Source organism: Scardinius erythrophthalmus, assembly GCF_964197995.2.
Source record: "Scardinius erythrophthalmus genome assembly, chromosome: 15".
Classification (NCBI taxonomy): Eukaryota; Metazoa; Chordata; class Actinopteri; order Cypriniformes; family Leuciscidae; genus Scardinius; species Scardinius erythrophthalmus.
This window is the reverse complement of record NC_138235.1, coordinates 16,371,998-16,386,947: the sequence shown is the minus strand read 5'-3', so window position 1 is coordinate 16,386,947 and position 14,950 is coordinate 16,371,998. Positions and strand designations below refer to the sequence as shown.

The 14,950-nt window shown below is 40.9% G+C and overlaps 1 protein-coding gene across 1 annotated transcript in view; it reads right to left on the bottom strand.

Moving 5' to 3' along the window:
- Window positions 1-10,428: 10,428 nt before the first annotated feature.
- Window positions 10,429-14,950, bottom strand: part of cacnb3a (calcium channel, voltage-dependent, beta 3a) — a gene marked incomplete at its 3' end in the record, with an annotated part of 43,084 nt that continues 38,562 nt past the window's right edge. The window contains exon 14 of the mRNA XM_081386329.1: window positions 10,429-10,812. Within this exon, the coding sequence (XP_081242455.1) occupies window positions 10,429-10,812 (384 nt within the window). The remainder of the gene's footprint in view (window positions 10,813-14,950) is intronic.

Genomic DNA, 14,950 nt, shown 5'->3' with positions numbered 1-14,950 from the left:
GAGGAGCACGTTCAGATAAATAACACGAGTAGATAGCACTCAGCAATCAATGTCAAGAGGGTGTATATAGACTCAGCAGTCTTACCTCGATCCATTGACAGTTTGCAGCATCCCTCCACCACCCCTTCTCCACACTTCTAGTTCTAAGCACTTACATGCGGGGGGAGTACTCTGGGTTCGGGCTGAATTCCGAGCTCGGAGCCCTCCCTCCGGACAGCACGCCAAATACGCATTAAATCCTACTCCCTCAAAATTATATGTAAGTGTGAACTCGTGAAATGATATTGAGCATGAGCATTTTCAAACTACTCCTTGTCTTGAGATTACGCAAATCCAGAATTGAATGGAGACCTCCTCTTCTCACATTGCTGTGCCCTTGGCCCACTGCCTGGATACACAGGGTATGAGTTTATTATTTTCACTACAAATATCCTTTTGAAATCTGCCCTCCATGTAACCCCGTGGCTGGAGGGGGGAGAATTTCTCTGTGGGGTATTGGGGAACTGGTGCCAACTCCACACTTGAACTGATCATAAGATTTCTTTGATTAATTCCAATGTCCAATGCCTTCTCTTGGCAGGAGGAGGAGAAACTGACTACTCTCTTTGAGGGAGGACAGCAGCAGATACTCTGCCAGTGCTGTTACCCATCCCTTCATCCTGAACAGAAGGACGGATTAAATTGCCTGCCGTTTCTTCCCTTCTCGAGGGTTTGCCGGCCAGTGTCAAGTCACAGCCCCTGCGAAGGAAGGCTTTCCTCTTAGCTGACTGACCACTCCTCTGGGGGACTTAAAAACCAGGGTGTGCTGGTTGAGGAGCCCAGCAGTGGACTTGTGAGGGAGGCAAGTTTGGAAAGCCTCGCACTCCTGTTTCCTCAAATCACACTGCTGTTGCCCCGAAAAGGGCTTTGGGCTCAATCTGAGCTTTCAAGATGATCTCTTCCGAGAGCGCTGGGTTTGGTGTCCAAATGCTGTTTGGTGCAGTTTCCATTTGCCTCCACATCTCCTCCATAAGCTCCGCCTGATAAGCAGTGAGGAGAGAGGTGGCATTAAGAGCCCTCACTGCCAGGGCAGAAGAATGATCAATCCTCTGAAAAACCGAGGCTGCTAAGCGCCCAGTGCGTCCTGGCGGTGAAGCTGAGGCAGAGGATAAGGCTGCCCTGCGGTTAGGGGTTGAGATTATGTGTCACTGACAGCTCAACTGGAGGGGGATTTGAGATCCCTAACCCTATTACAGGAACCCTGTGGGAAAAGGGCTTATCCCTGAAACTTTACATTTCTGGAATACACACAGGGATAGCTGAAATTAGCTGTTTAATGCCTGGGGCACGTGACACAGTCTCTTGCCATCAAAAAGATCTCTATGGCTCTGGTTCCCTGGCCCATCTGCTGCAACGGCCAGTCAATGGAGAGTTTTGCCACTGCCCTCTGGCACATTTCGAGTAGGTCGTGCTCCGCCTGGGCTGGGGAGGGGGATGCTTTGCAGGATTCGGCGGGAGGATCTCATCATCACCCACCTCTCCTTCCTCCTACAATAGGCGAGCGATAGCTTTGTCATTATCATCGTCCTCATCCCTTTCCTCTGTTATGGTTCTGAAAAGGGGATGCATGACACAGGGGCTGTTTAATCTCCTCCACAGGCAGAGAAAAGCCTCTTATTAGCGGTCACAACTCGCACTCTCCTCTCTAGCACCTTTGACGGGTAGAGAGGACAGTGAGGACAGCACTCGGGTTATCCGGTACTGCCTGAGCGTGTCTCACCCCGAGTCAGGATGAGGATCCTTGCCGGAGACGGAAAGTTTCTGCTTTTGCTTTGCCACTTGCAGAGCTAGCGGTCGCTATAATAAAGATAACACCTAAGCTCACCACACTGATCGCTTAAGAAGAAGAACCATAGAAGAGAATCTGCTGTGACGTGTTAATTCTCTTCGTATATCTCAAGCAAATAAATCACTGTGACAGTGAATAGACCCCCTAACAAAACAGCGGTGTTCGGTGAGGCACCTTGACGGCTCGTCTAATTACAGTTAACAACTATTTCCAAAAACAGGCCCTGCTGATAGGATAGCTTCCAGTGTGATCATGGGGGAGAAATCTCCGGCAGCGGTATATATTAGGGGGGCACAAAAACCATCCCGCCCGGCACGCGAATATAAACTCTTATAATATACGTACCATAGTTAATGACAGTAAGACAAAAACACGTTTTGGGAGAGGGATTGATGTTTTGACTCCTTATTTAATTTTTGTTAATTTTAACAAAAAAAGTTACATAGTGTACCTTTAACATTTGTTAATGCATTAAGATGGTGTCAAACTTGGAGTTTAGTTCCAACCCTGCTCCAACATATCTAGTTTTCGAAATAAGTCAGAAAGACTTGATTAGCTGGATCAGGTCTGTTTAATTTAGGTTGAATCTAAACTTTGCAGGGCTGTGGCCCAGGAACTGGGAGAGTTATGACATTCTCATCATTGCTCTGCTTTCTCAGTTTTTAAACTTTCTCTGTAATAATCTGAACGGTGTTGAACATAAGAGCTGTAGGTATTTGACCACAGGAAGGCAGTGTAACTTAGCTCTGCTGACTTTCCAATGCAAGTGACACTTTGCAAATGCTCCCTATTCATTACAATAGTAGAACAAACAACAAATCATGAACAAATCATGACACTTACAGAACACATCATGGTTATTAAGCCTATTCAGAATTCTTTAATTTGCATTTGGTTAAATCACTTTTGTATCTCACGTTTCACAATAACTCAATTGATGAGCCCACCTAAACTAATGAAATGGGTGAGCCTCTCCCTCACAACACATTTAGTTTATTCTTAATGACAGACAGACTCTACAATCATTCTCCACATTCAAACAAGCCATGTCCTTAATCTTCCTTGCAGCCATATGATAATGGAGAATGATGACTCGCATAGGTAAGGTAGGAAATGGGAGCAATATTCTCATGGTCTTGACTGAGTTCAGGATGCTAATGCGAGAGGGAGGGCCTTACGACTGCTTGAAATCGGGCCTTTACAGAATTAGTCCAAGAGCTCCTCTTCTGCCTTATCAGGAAGGCCACTTGTTGCAGCTGGGGCAAAAGGATCCCGCACACATTCCCAGGCATTTGTGCTCACATCTGGGAAGTATGATCTGAAGTGCTTGCTCAGTGCGGTGAGCTGAGAGGTAACTACCTCTCTCACTATAGCCACAGACAGGTTGTTTGTGTGGAGAATCTCAGTCCGATTGGGGAACATTGCTCTGCTTTCATTAAGGCAGTGATTTTGTTGCCGACTTCCAGGATAGATGGATAGCAGCCTTGGATAGACAGGTTTAGACTGGTGAGCAAGTTGAATATATCAGTTAGATATGACATTTTGTCTTCACACTCCGGGTCAGAAAGAAACGACATTCTCATGAATTCTGACATCTCACTGCGTAGCTCAAACACACGCTGCAAATCTTTCCATGAGAGAGCCATCACACTTCTGTGTGGTATCGCAGTGTGTCATGCCCAGCGCCAATCTCCTTACAAAGCTGTCCAAACATGTGACTGCAGAGCTTTTGACTTCACTAAATGAACTGCAGTGATAGCCGTGTTCGAAACCGGTTCCATGCTTTTTACAGCGTGTAGCCATAATCTTTGGGTTGACAACCTTTATCTGTGCAATAACTTAATGAATAAATTTCGACCTGTTCTTGCCACCACACCATCCATACAAACAGCCACACATTTTCCCTAGCTTCAGTCACGGAAGCATCCAGGAGTTATCCTGCCAGGCATCTCCTTGTAGAACAGAAAGTCCTCCCAGAAAATCTTCCATTCCCATAGATAGTGAACCAAGAAATGAACTGAGCCACACTGGTGATGTCTGTTGATTCGTCCAATTGGACAGAAATGTCAGGTATTACCAGACTCAGAGAGATGATGGTGAACCCAAGTGTAGGCATTTATTGAACACAACACAATGTCAGCAGGCGAGTATGAGAAATGTACAGTAGACAGTTTAATGGCAGATTGCAATGATGATAATAGACCAGGAAACGGAGGAGCACACGCAGAGGATCAGATGAGATGCAGGAGAACACAGGGACAACACTGGACTAGGAGATTGCTGGAGACAGGTAAGTATCACAAGAAAACATAACAGGTATGCCTTGCAGGTAAGAAAGTCAAGAGTCCCAGTGGAGGCCAGACGCTGACTGAATGGTGGTGTGTGCGGTTTTGGGGTCGTCCCGGAACAGATTGAACAGATTAATCGGAGAAGATGTGGTCGGGTCAGCTGGGGCTGAGGGTACAGGTCTCAAACTATTTGAGACGTCGGACTAGAGAGCTTCAGGCTTCCTTTTCTCTGTATTCTCCAGCCACGTAACACAGACTTAAGAAGAAAATCAGTTTCTACTGCATAGACAGTCAGGTTTTATGAAAAGCTCATCTTACAAACAATGAATTCCCTCATTAATGCCTGCTACATGCTGTACGATTTCGGCAATCCTATAATAAGATTACAAATCACACTGTACGACATGGATCTAATAAACTTGGGTGCGACGTATGTAGACTGTATGATGACAGCTATTGAATCATAGGCTATCAGAGGTACAGATTTCAGTTTATTAACTGCCTGTGCGCCAAGCATAACACATTTCACCGGCCGCTGTACGTATGAGTTCTTGTGGAATTGTGTGTTTTCTTACTTTTAGCAATCCATTAAGCCGCCATGAAAGAAGCCTTCTGCTTTCTCTGAAGCTGTGGCCAGGTTCACCATCCATGTTTTCTGGTGGATGTATTCCTTGCTCTTTTGAAGAAAGACAAAAAATCAACCTTTATTTTTGCCCTTATATTCTGGGTGCTTTGTAATCAAATGGCGCTTTAACTTGGTGGGCTTCATCGCTAGGTCTACTAGCACCTGAAGACACAAGGTGCATTTTGGTCTCCCGTCGCCGTTCTCAATAAAACCAAGTGAAGTGAGTGGTTCATCACAGATTGTCGTAATGATTCTATTGGCCTAAAGTTAATTTGGGTGGGAGTAATGAACACAGTATGCTTGTTTTATTGGTGCAAATGGTCCCCATATGTAAATATGCAATTTTTATAATACAGCACCATTTAATAATTTATAGCAAATTATGTTTGCAGGTCTATGGACCACCACTTAGAGAAACCAGGAGTGCGAGGGCGGACAGGACTCATTCCGCCTTATTGCGCATTGCACTTTCTCTAATTCGTAGTAATATGATTGTCTTGGTGTATTTAAAGTTAAATTTTTAAGTGAATTAATTATGTGTAAACCGCTCTCTAAAACTCACTTGTATCAGTGTGATTTACATAGAAATACAATGATGTTAGTGCAGCGTCTAACAACATTGTGGTATCAGTACTTAAAGCACACAAAGAACAGCAATGCTAATGTTAATGCTAGCTAAAGAACTACTGAATGCACTTTCAGTCTTTCATCAATGTATTTGGATGGGGAGGGATTTACAATCAAGACGGCTAAGTTACATATTTTAAAAGATTATGATATGAATAATGGCCACTAAATAAGACCAAGAATGTGTATTAAGATGTGGTTGACAGCTTTGTAAGACAAAACAACAGTGATGCAAAAAACACTTGCAATGAAATGTGAGCAATGATCAAACAATTTGAGACACAACTGGAGTGTTAAAAGTACATAAAATGTTTTTTTTGTTTGTTTTTTATTATAACTAGTGGCATTTTCTTTAAATAGAAAGCATATACAGCATCAGGCAGGATTTATTTGTCATGTTGTCAGAAAGATGAAGGGGCGAGAGAGAGAAAGAGAGAGAGAGTGTGTGCCTACATCACGTCTGAGGAACAATTATGTGTCCACTGCAATTATTGTTCTACCTAGTGCATTTATTGCATTACAAAGACATCAAAAAAGAAAAAAATAGTGCAATATCTTTTTCTCTACTTACACAGAAGAGGAAGTGTTAATGTTCTAAGGCGTTTTCTTTCCATGTTTGTATTGCATACAGAATCGAAGACAAATGACTCAAATTATACCCATAGTAAATATTGTGCTTCTTAATACCTCAGAAAGAAAAAAAAAATCAGCCTTTTACATGAATGCTGTATTGGTCCGCTAGAAAACAATGCAATGCCATAACAGATAAGGGAAAAAACAACGTATCATGTACATTTATATTAAGACATGCAAACCTAAAATAGTAGACCTTATACAGTACAGGTCCCACCAAAGCTCTTTTACATTGTGCATTGTGGATAATACACATTGTGTCTTTTCCTCAGTCCTAATATCAATCTAACCACAACAATGCAAGTTCTTGCCTTAAATAAAAGTAGCTGAATTCAAATCCTACTGGTCCTGACAAATGCTATGTAAAGGGATATTCCAGGTAAAAAACAAATTAGGTTCTGTTGACACTGCACAGAAAATAAGTTGGACTCGTCTCTCAAATAAAATCTCGTGTACAGTAACAGACTTACATTAGAAGTCTATATGGCATTCTGGAGGGTTTAAAAGCTAAAATGTGCAGCTTGTATTTTAGTTTAAGTGCTTACAACAACTTTTTGAACTTATGATTGTGTTACCAAAATTATTACTGGAGTGGAGTGCAAAAGTTTTACATGATCATGACAGTTGAAAGATTAGATATAACTTTACATAGACAAGGTTAGTAAGCAATGTCTATGTATAACGTTTATGTATAATGTTTAAGTCTTGTGGATTTACTTTTGAAACTGTTTATCCTTTCGGGTGTAATGCCTCACCTCTTAGACTTCCATTGTAAGTCTATTACTGTGTGCACATGTACTTTTTTCAATTTTTTACAAACTGAGGGTATAACCAACATGTCACCGATTCTGTCAGTACAGCTTAACTTCAACTTGGAACTTTCCTTTATTACATCAATCCAAATATGTGTAATGGTTAAGCGTTAACATACAAAAATAACAGTGGAGGTATTGAAGCCCATGAGATTGAAAAGAAGCTTTTCAAAGAAAATGAACTTTGCGGCAGAAGCCCCTTGTCTGTGGTCAGTATAAAAGAGGGTGAGTTGTCTTACTAAATAGAATAATACTTACAACAAGAATCAATGCAATACTAAAGTATATCAGAAAGAAACGATCAGATCTCATGCAACACTTGCATAGATTTTTTTTTCAGTCATGCTCTGATTTTCTTTGTTTTTTAAATATAGAACAATAGATTAAAGTGAGACATGTTGATAGCAAATAAAGATGCAGTACACTAAGAGAGGATTGGTCAAGGCATTTGTTAAAGTGGAATTTTACCCTGACTTCCACACCCCAGAACATGTACATTTCCCATGACCCTCTAAACAGGCTTTGCTTCAAGACTGGTGCCGTAAACACAATGTCCAGGACTTTGACATACAATCTACGTCAGTTTGATCTTATGTTAGAAAGGCAAGAGATACAGTGACTTCTAACCTGAGGTCAACGTGTGACGTGGGTTGTTAACAGGTAATTGATTTCTTCAATCTGACATGGAAAGACTCTTTTAGTCCTTAAACATACTCGTAGCACGTGAACGCAAACACTTATAGCTACTTAATTTGCATTGCATTCTTAGTATTGCCACAAGGGGCACTGTAGCATGCATTAGCATAAAACGTCTTCTTTCACGTCAACAACAGTTTGAAGGGAATTTAGCTTGACACATTTTGCTTGAAATACTTGCTTTCACACACTTGCGTAGAGTATGTTTCAGGCCTTAGCATTCACCGTGTCAGTGTATTGTCGTAGCTACCAGTAATCGTTGTTTCGCCTGTTTGGATTTCAGTGTACTTCAGGTCTACAACTCTGTTTAAGCTATGATGAACATACTATGGTTGTGATGTACTCAATCTTCAGATTAGGCATCAATTTTGGTCGATAAGACAAGTCTTTACAATCTTAAATGAGGGAGGATGTTTCTAAAAGTGCATTGTGGGAGTGTACGGATCCAGTACAATCAATGCGACACAATCAATTGAGGGACAGTCAATTTAGCACCATCCCTCTGGAGGACAATGCATTAGTGCTGAGGACAAGAGGTGTTAAGGCATGCAACTATACATTCACTCAAGTCTCTGTGCATGTTTGGAAAGAGTCTACATGAAATCATACTTTAATACGCATCCTATACGTATAAACAATGCATTAAATCAGAAAGGTTAGTTCTAAAGGAAAATAAGGATTTCTCTTGCTGGATGTTTGGATATGTACCGAAATCTAGAGGCCATCACAAAAAATGTATAATACATTAATATAGATGTTTTAATTGTACGTTTTCTCGCAAAAGACCCGAAACAAAACTACAGCGCTACATGAGAGTGTACTGCAACTTTATGAGACTTTACATAACCGTACAACAACTGACGTTACATATATTTCAATGCGTCTCACGTCAACAATCTCTGAGTGAGAGCAATCCTGACTTTGTAAACATCGCAACGTTTGTTAAAAACAATACAGATCCATAAAAACAAAGTGAAGTAACGTTCTAAAGAATTATACTCAGGATCTGGTGAAATTTCATTCGATATATATACACGCTAGCTATTCTTAGATGCGTTACTAATATTCTGTTGCAGATTTTAAATGAAACAAAAAAACGGAGTAGATTTTTCTACTCTTATATACTTAAAGTTTTCTAAAAGTCCTGTTTCAACCCTAATGTGCAAATAGTCCTAAATAGTTGTATTTGAGACATGCAGTGGTATAGATATACAGGTAAGTATTAAGGCCAGTTTGAATTGTCCTACACTGGATAAACCTTAGCCTAATCTGCTACAGGTAACATCCGAGTCTAGAGTCATGATAATGAGAAAAGGGAGAAACTTTCTTGGATTTGGTCGTAACACAACCTGGTTGATATATGCTAATGTAATCACCAATCAGGTCATTAAACTAGCTAGCAGTCAATGTGTCGTCAAAGCAAGATGCGACACTATGTTTTTAAGTTGGCCATGGTAAATGGACGTTTAGATGCCCAGAGCCTCGAGGAGGAAAGAGTGGCGAGAAACAGAGGACAGAGGAAGACCGCGTTCTTCTTGGTAAAGACAAAGTCCTTCTGAGGCAGTTCACTCGGCAGCCATTTTGGTAATGCTAATACAACTCTTACCTACTTAAATGAGGATATCGCTTTGCCAACCTTTCAACAATTGTTAAAATCACTTAAAAACACTGATACAAAAATGTAAATTTAGCTTCTTTAGCTTTATAAATTATGTTAGTCTAGCTAATGTGCATGCATATTCTAGACAAAACAGATCAGGATGCATTTGACTGGCCCTTTTAAATGAGAGACGCCATTTTGAGTGTTATGATTTCTCATCAGTCATTTGTTCTTTTCCTTATACTGTCTCTGATAAGGTCATCCAATTGATGACTTGCAAATGTGTCAAATGGTAAAATGTATGAATCTAGACCTGAACTTTTCAACTGTCAAATCGCAGAGGAACAACATGACTATCCCAAAACGGACACCAAAACTGGTGAGCTTCATCTATGGTACTTCTATAAAAAAAAAGCCAGAGTATGGGCACTTTTGGGTGATAAAATAAATCCAGTTTTTCAGTCCTTCTCATTTCCCAGAAAAAGAAACCGATGACACTGACCTAATTAGGTTCTTTCTTTATGCGGCAGTACGGAAATGCAGGAAGATCGACTGCTTCTCTTCATTCTGGAGTTAAATTTCACCTCATGTGCAAACCCAGACTATAGTCCCAATAATATTTTTACTCTACAACAGCAGAGCGTAACCCTGAATCCCTTTCTTACATATACCACATTTGCATGGTGCTTGTGACAGGCGCCAATGTGTGCTACATCTATGAACGTGACCATGAAATGTTAGTTGCCTGAATAATGTACAAATAAACAACTGATATTGATAAGACAAGTGCATACAGGCTCCATGATAAAGGGCATGAACCAAAAAATAGTGAGTAATATTCACATTTACAAGCGCGCTAGCAAAAAAAAAAAAGAAGCCATTAAAGTAAGATGCAACAAAATGCTACAACATCTTCCATTGTGACTCACATCCCATGCTATAAAAGTGCTTTTCCTTTTCCCATAATGCTTTCTGTGCTCATTGGGTTAAGGGAGAGAGTATAATACGCAAAATAATAAAGTAATATTGGACTCGGGTGGGGTAAGGGTTTCCAGAGGAAGCTCAAATATTGTTTTGATCAGAACATGCATTTGATCTTAAAGGAGAAAAGCTGCCCTGACTTTAAAAAGCAAATGTAGTGCAATGCCTCAAACAATAACGACCACATAAGCTTAGAAAACAGGATATTTTCGCCAATCATGGGCAGCTTCACCCACCAACACACATACACACGCATTGTGCGTTTCCAATTCCTCACCAATCCCCATCACCCCGATTCACGACCCAACCCTCTCTTCCAGACTCCTGCAGGTGGACGGTCAGTAGTTGTCCCTCGGCCAGGCTCTCACGCGCTGGCGGTTGTTTCGTTGGTTGTGTCCGTCCTGCGAGTCTCGCTGCTGCAGGAGTCGGTCCCGTGACTCGTGTCCGTTAGTACTGTTGATGCCACCGGGTTGGTTACGGTTGGGCGGGTACACGTCCCGGTACGGGTTAGAGTGGCGTTGGGGTTCGTAATCATCTTCCTCTTCTTCTTCCTCCTCCTCCTCCTCTTCTTCCTCGTCCTCCGGGGGGTGCAGGGAGCTAGAGCCGCCTCGGCGGAGGGAGCGAGAGTCACTGGCCTCGTCGGAGGGCATGAGGCTGTCCTGCTCCCCCTGCTCCTCCTCCTCCACTCCCCCTCCACCCCCGGCGGGCAACAACTGCTGGTTCTGGGACAGAAAGAGAGAGATGACCACTCTAAACCACACTGAGGTCACGTTTCCTCTTTCTGTTTCACTCCAAAGAAAAATGACTTGTTTAGGAGATTGGTATACACATTAAAAAAAAGCACAAATATTAAAACATGTAATGTGCAGTGAGGTGGGGAGAAGTCTCACCGATGAAATAAAGTGACTGGTTACTATGGCTTTGTTCACACTGCACACAAATTGGACTTGCTTTTTAAATCCAGACTTTAGGACTAACTGTCCAAACTGTCATCATCTGTGATTGTAGTTTGGATCGGGATTGTCAGATGTGTTTTTGCTGTTCAGGCTGAATTGTTTTGAGTCTGAACAAAGCCTCTTTGGTTGCTGAGATCAAACTGCTGTGCATTATAGATTGCTACGCATTTTCCTCTGGAGCAAAAAAGATTCAGGTTAGTTTTAGAAACAAGGAGGTTGCATTCAAAGGGAAGTTAGAAGGGTTGTCACATTCACAAAGCATCAGTCTGTGTGCTCAGATACAGCCTGTTTTACAAAGTCATAAAATCAGTGTGTTTCTTTATAACGCAGGAAAACAGGCAGCTGTATCTGCTTTGTGAACTCATCTTATGGAGGGCCTACGGTGTTATTAATCAGCAAGGTGCAAAAACAGAACAGTCTGAGATGACTGTGTGCAGCTCGCTCCGATAAAAGCAAATTAAGCCAAAAGTGTAGAGGGGTAGGTGCATAACACAATAGAAATCATAGAAAAAGTAGGCCTTGTCAAATGGAAAGTTTGCACTGCCAAATGGAAGTTTACACCATTTGACAGAAAAAATTAAGGAAAAAAATGGACCTCTAGAAAGTGCCAGAAAGCATGTGGCTACTTCCCTGTAATTAATCCGGTTCAGTTCTAACCTCCAATCCGTAGGAACGCTGCCTACACCTTTAGAAAAGCTTCCTAGACCTTTAGAAATGCTGCCTACGCCTTTAGAAAAGCTTCCTACACCTTTAGAAAAGCTGCCTACACCTTAAGAAAAGCTTCCTACACCTTAAGAAAAGCTTCCTACACCTTTAGAAAAGCTGCCTACACCTTAAGAAAAGCTTCCTACACCTTAAGAAAAGCTTCCTACACCTTTAGAAAAGCTTCCTACACCTTAAGAAAAGCTTCCTACACCTTAAGAAAAGCTTCCTACACCTTTAGAAAAGCTTCCTACACCTTAAGAAAAGCTTCCTACACCTTAAGAAAAGCTTCCTACACCTTTAGAAAAGCTGCCTACACCTTTAGAAAAGCTTCCTACACCTTTAGAAAAGCTGCCTACACCTTTAGAAAAGCTGCCTACACCTTTAGAAATGCTGCCTACACATTTACAAACGCTGCCTACGCCTTTAGTGGGTCTTCAACTTAAAAACATTGCCTACACCTTCAGAAATGCAGCCTACACTTTTACAAACGCTGCCTACACTTTTACAAATGCTGCCTACACCTTTAGAAATGCCGCCTACACTAAGAAACGTTGACTACCCATTGAAATGGCCACCCACCTCTTATAAATGCTGTCTTTAACTTAAAAACACTGCCTACACCTTCAGAAATGTAGCCTACAACTTTTACAAACGTTCTCTACAGCTTTAGAAAAGTTGCCCACACCTTGAGACATGCTGCCTACACCCTTACAAATGCTGCCTACACCTTTAAAACACTGCCTACACCTTTAGAAACGTTGCCTACACCTTAAAGCATGCCACCTACACCCTTTTACAAATGCTGTCTACACCTTTAAAACACTGCCTACACCTTTAGAAACGTTGCCTACACCTTAAAGCATGCCACCTACACCCTTTTACAAATGCTGTCTACACCTTTAGAAACGTTGACTACACCTTGAGACATGCTGCCTACACCCTTACAAATGCTGCCTACACCTTTAAAACACTGCCTACACCATTAGGAAACGTTGCCTACACCTTAAAGCATGCCACCTACACCCTTACAAATCTTTAAAACATTGTCTACACTTTTAGAAACATTGCCTTCAACTTTACAAATGCTGTCTGCAGTTTTAGAAAAAGCTGTCTACACCTTAGGATACACTACCTACAGCTTTACAAATGTCTACACCTTAGGAACCACTACCTACATCTTCAGAAACACTGCCTACACCTTCAGAAATCCTGCTTACACCTTTACAAACATTCTCTGTAGCTTTACAAATGTGGTTCCACTTTATTTCGATAGTCCACTTTAGACATTCTACTGACTTTAAGTAATTTTGCCACAAATGCTACCCATCCCACACCTTTACAAATGCCGTCTACACATTTTACAAATGTTGTCTATACCTTTACAAACACTACCTACACCTTTAGAAAAGCTGCTAACATTAGAATACACTGCCTTAAACACACCTTAAGACCCAGTGCCTACATCTTCAGAAAAGCTGCTTATAGCTTTAAAAATGCCTTCTTTAATTATCCACCTTATTGTGCAACGGGGAAGTAAGCTATTTTCGGAGAATGTGCAAGACTTCTGATTCATTAGTCGCTATAGGTAAATAACTAGAAGAATAACAAATATCAGTACACGGTAAAACTATTTGCGAAAGAAATAAGAAATACCAGTTTGCAATATCAAGCAGGATAAGCTGGTAACACCAGAATCCAGACACATTCAATATACAAATGGGCGTCCCCGCTCTTACATTAAAATTAAGGGATAGATGTGTTATAGGTTTATAAATGCTGCAGACACCTTTAGAAAACCTGCCTACACCTTTAGAAATGTTGCCTACACCATAAGATGTACTGATTACATATTAAGAAGAACATTTAAATGTGGATTTAATGGACATTTGAATGTGCTTTTGGATTTGGATTTGTGCTAAATGTGCATTTTAAGGCCAGCATAATTTTAAACATAAAGCTTTTGTATTATCACCTTTTGCCCAACTGAAACATAAAAACTATAAATGGGCTCAAATAAATGTCTCACCAACAACAGCATAACACAATCATATATTTGTATATATGATTTTCTTTTTTCAAATTAAGTGTTTTTCCAATGGGAACACCAGATGGCCATTTCCATTTGGAGGGTTTAAAGGAATTGAAGGATGTAAAGAGTATCAGGGTGGGGTTTTGATTTACAGTCAGAGTGGGGAAGGCAGATTGACTGTCTCACCTACTCACCGCAGGTTTGTAAGCGTTCATTCAATTAATTCCTGTGTTTCAGAGAACTGCAAAGATGTCAGGCATGAATGAGACACAAAACAGACAGATTGAGACTTACAACATGTCAGTATTACAAGTATTTGTGGACCCAAGACAACTAAAGGACAGAGAGTGAAAATATGGATTGGAGGAAAAGACAGACCAGACAAACGTTTACTTTATGACCACCTTACGTTGCCAAAAAGGACAATTTTAATCAGTTTTTTTAATTACAGATCCGTTTTGTCAAATACAAAGTAGGACTGACCAATTATTGCTTGCATGAAATGATTAAAGCAGAACAGATCTGTCACTAGTTTGAATATACAGGGGCTCTAGTGAAAAGTCAAAACTCTAGTGCCAACCTTTATTTCGCATTTTACCTTTAAAACTGTGTCCCATACACCAGTGAAAATCAGCTGTGACCTAAAACCATTTTCTGTGTAACTGCAACATCCTGACTTTTGAGGTCAGCTGTATAATTTTAATTGAATTAACTTCATAGGATATTGAATGAGGTGGATGCAGACCTGAATCCACACATCACAAATATAAGATATATTTCTCGAAGCTGATACATATGGCATTTATATTCTCAATGATTATGTTTAGAACAGTCTCTGGACTACTTTCCAGGCTGATCGATGAGGACACACACTGTACTAAGTCTGGTGGACTCTGGTCTAACTAGGCCAGTGCATATGTGACTGCAAAACACAAAACTTTTCAAGAATGTAGTCATCTGCATTTTTAAATATAGAAGGATATATTGAATATTTATGACGATGACTTTGCTCATATTGTGAATGTCACAATTTAATGTGCCATCCCAGACAGCAGCAAAGTGTCGGCCCAGATCGACTGGATCGATTGGAATCCACACGTACCAGACGTGGACCGGGTCTGGGCCGACACGATGTTGCTGTCTGGGAAATAAGTTTCCTTAGATATGTCA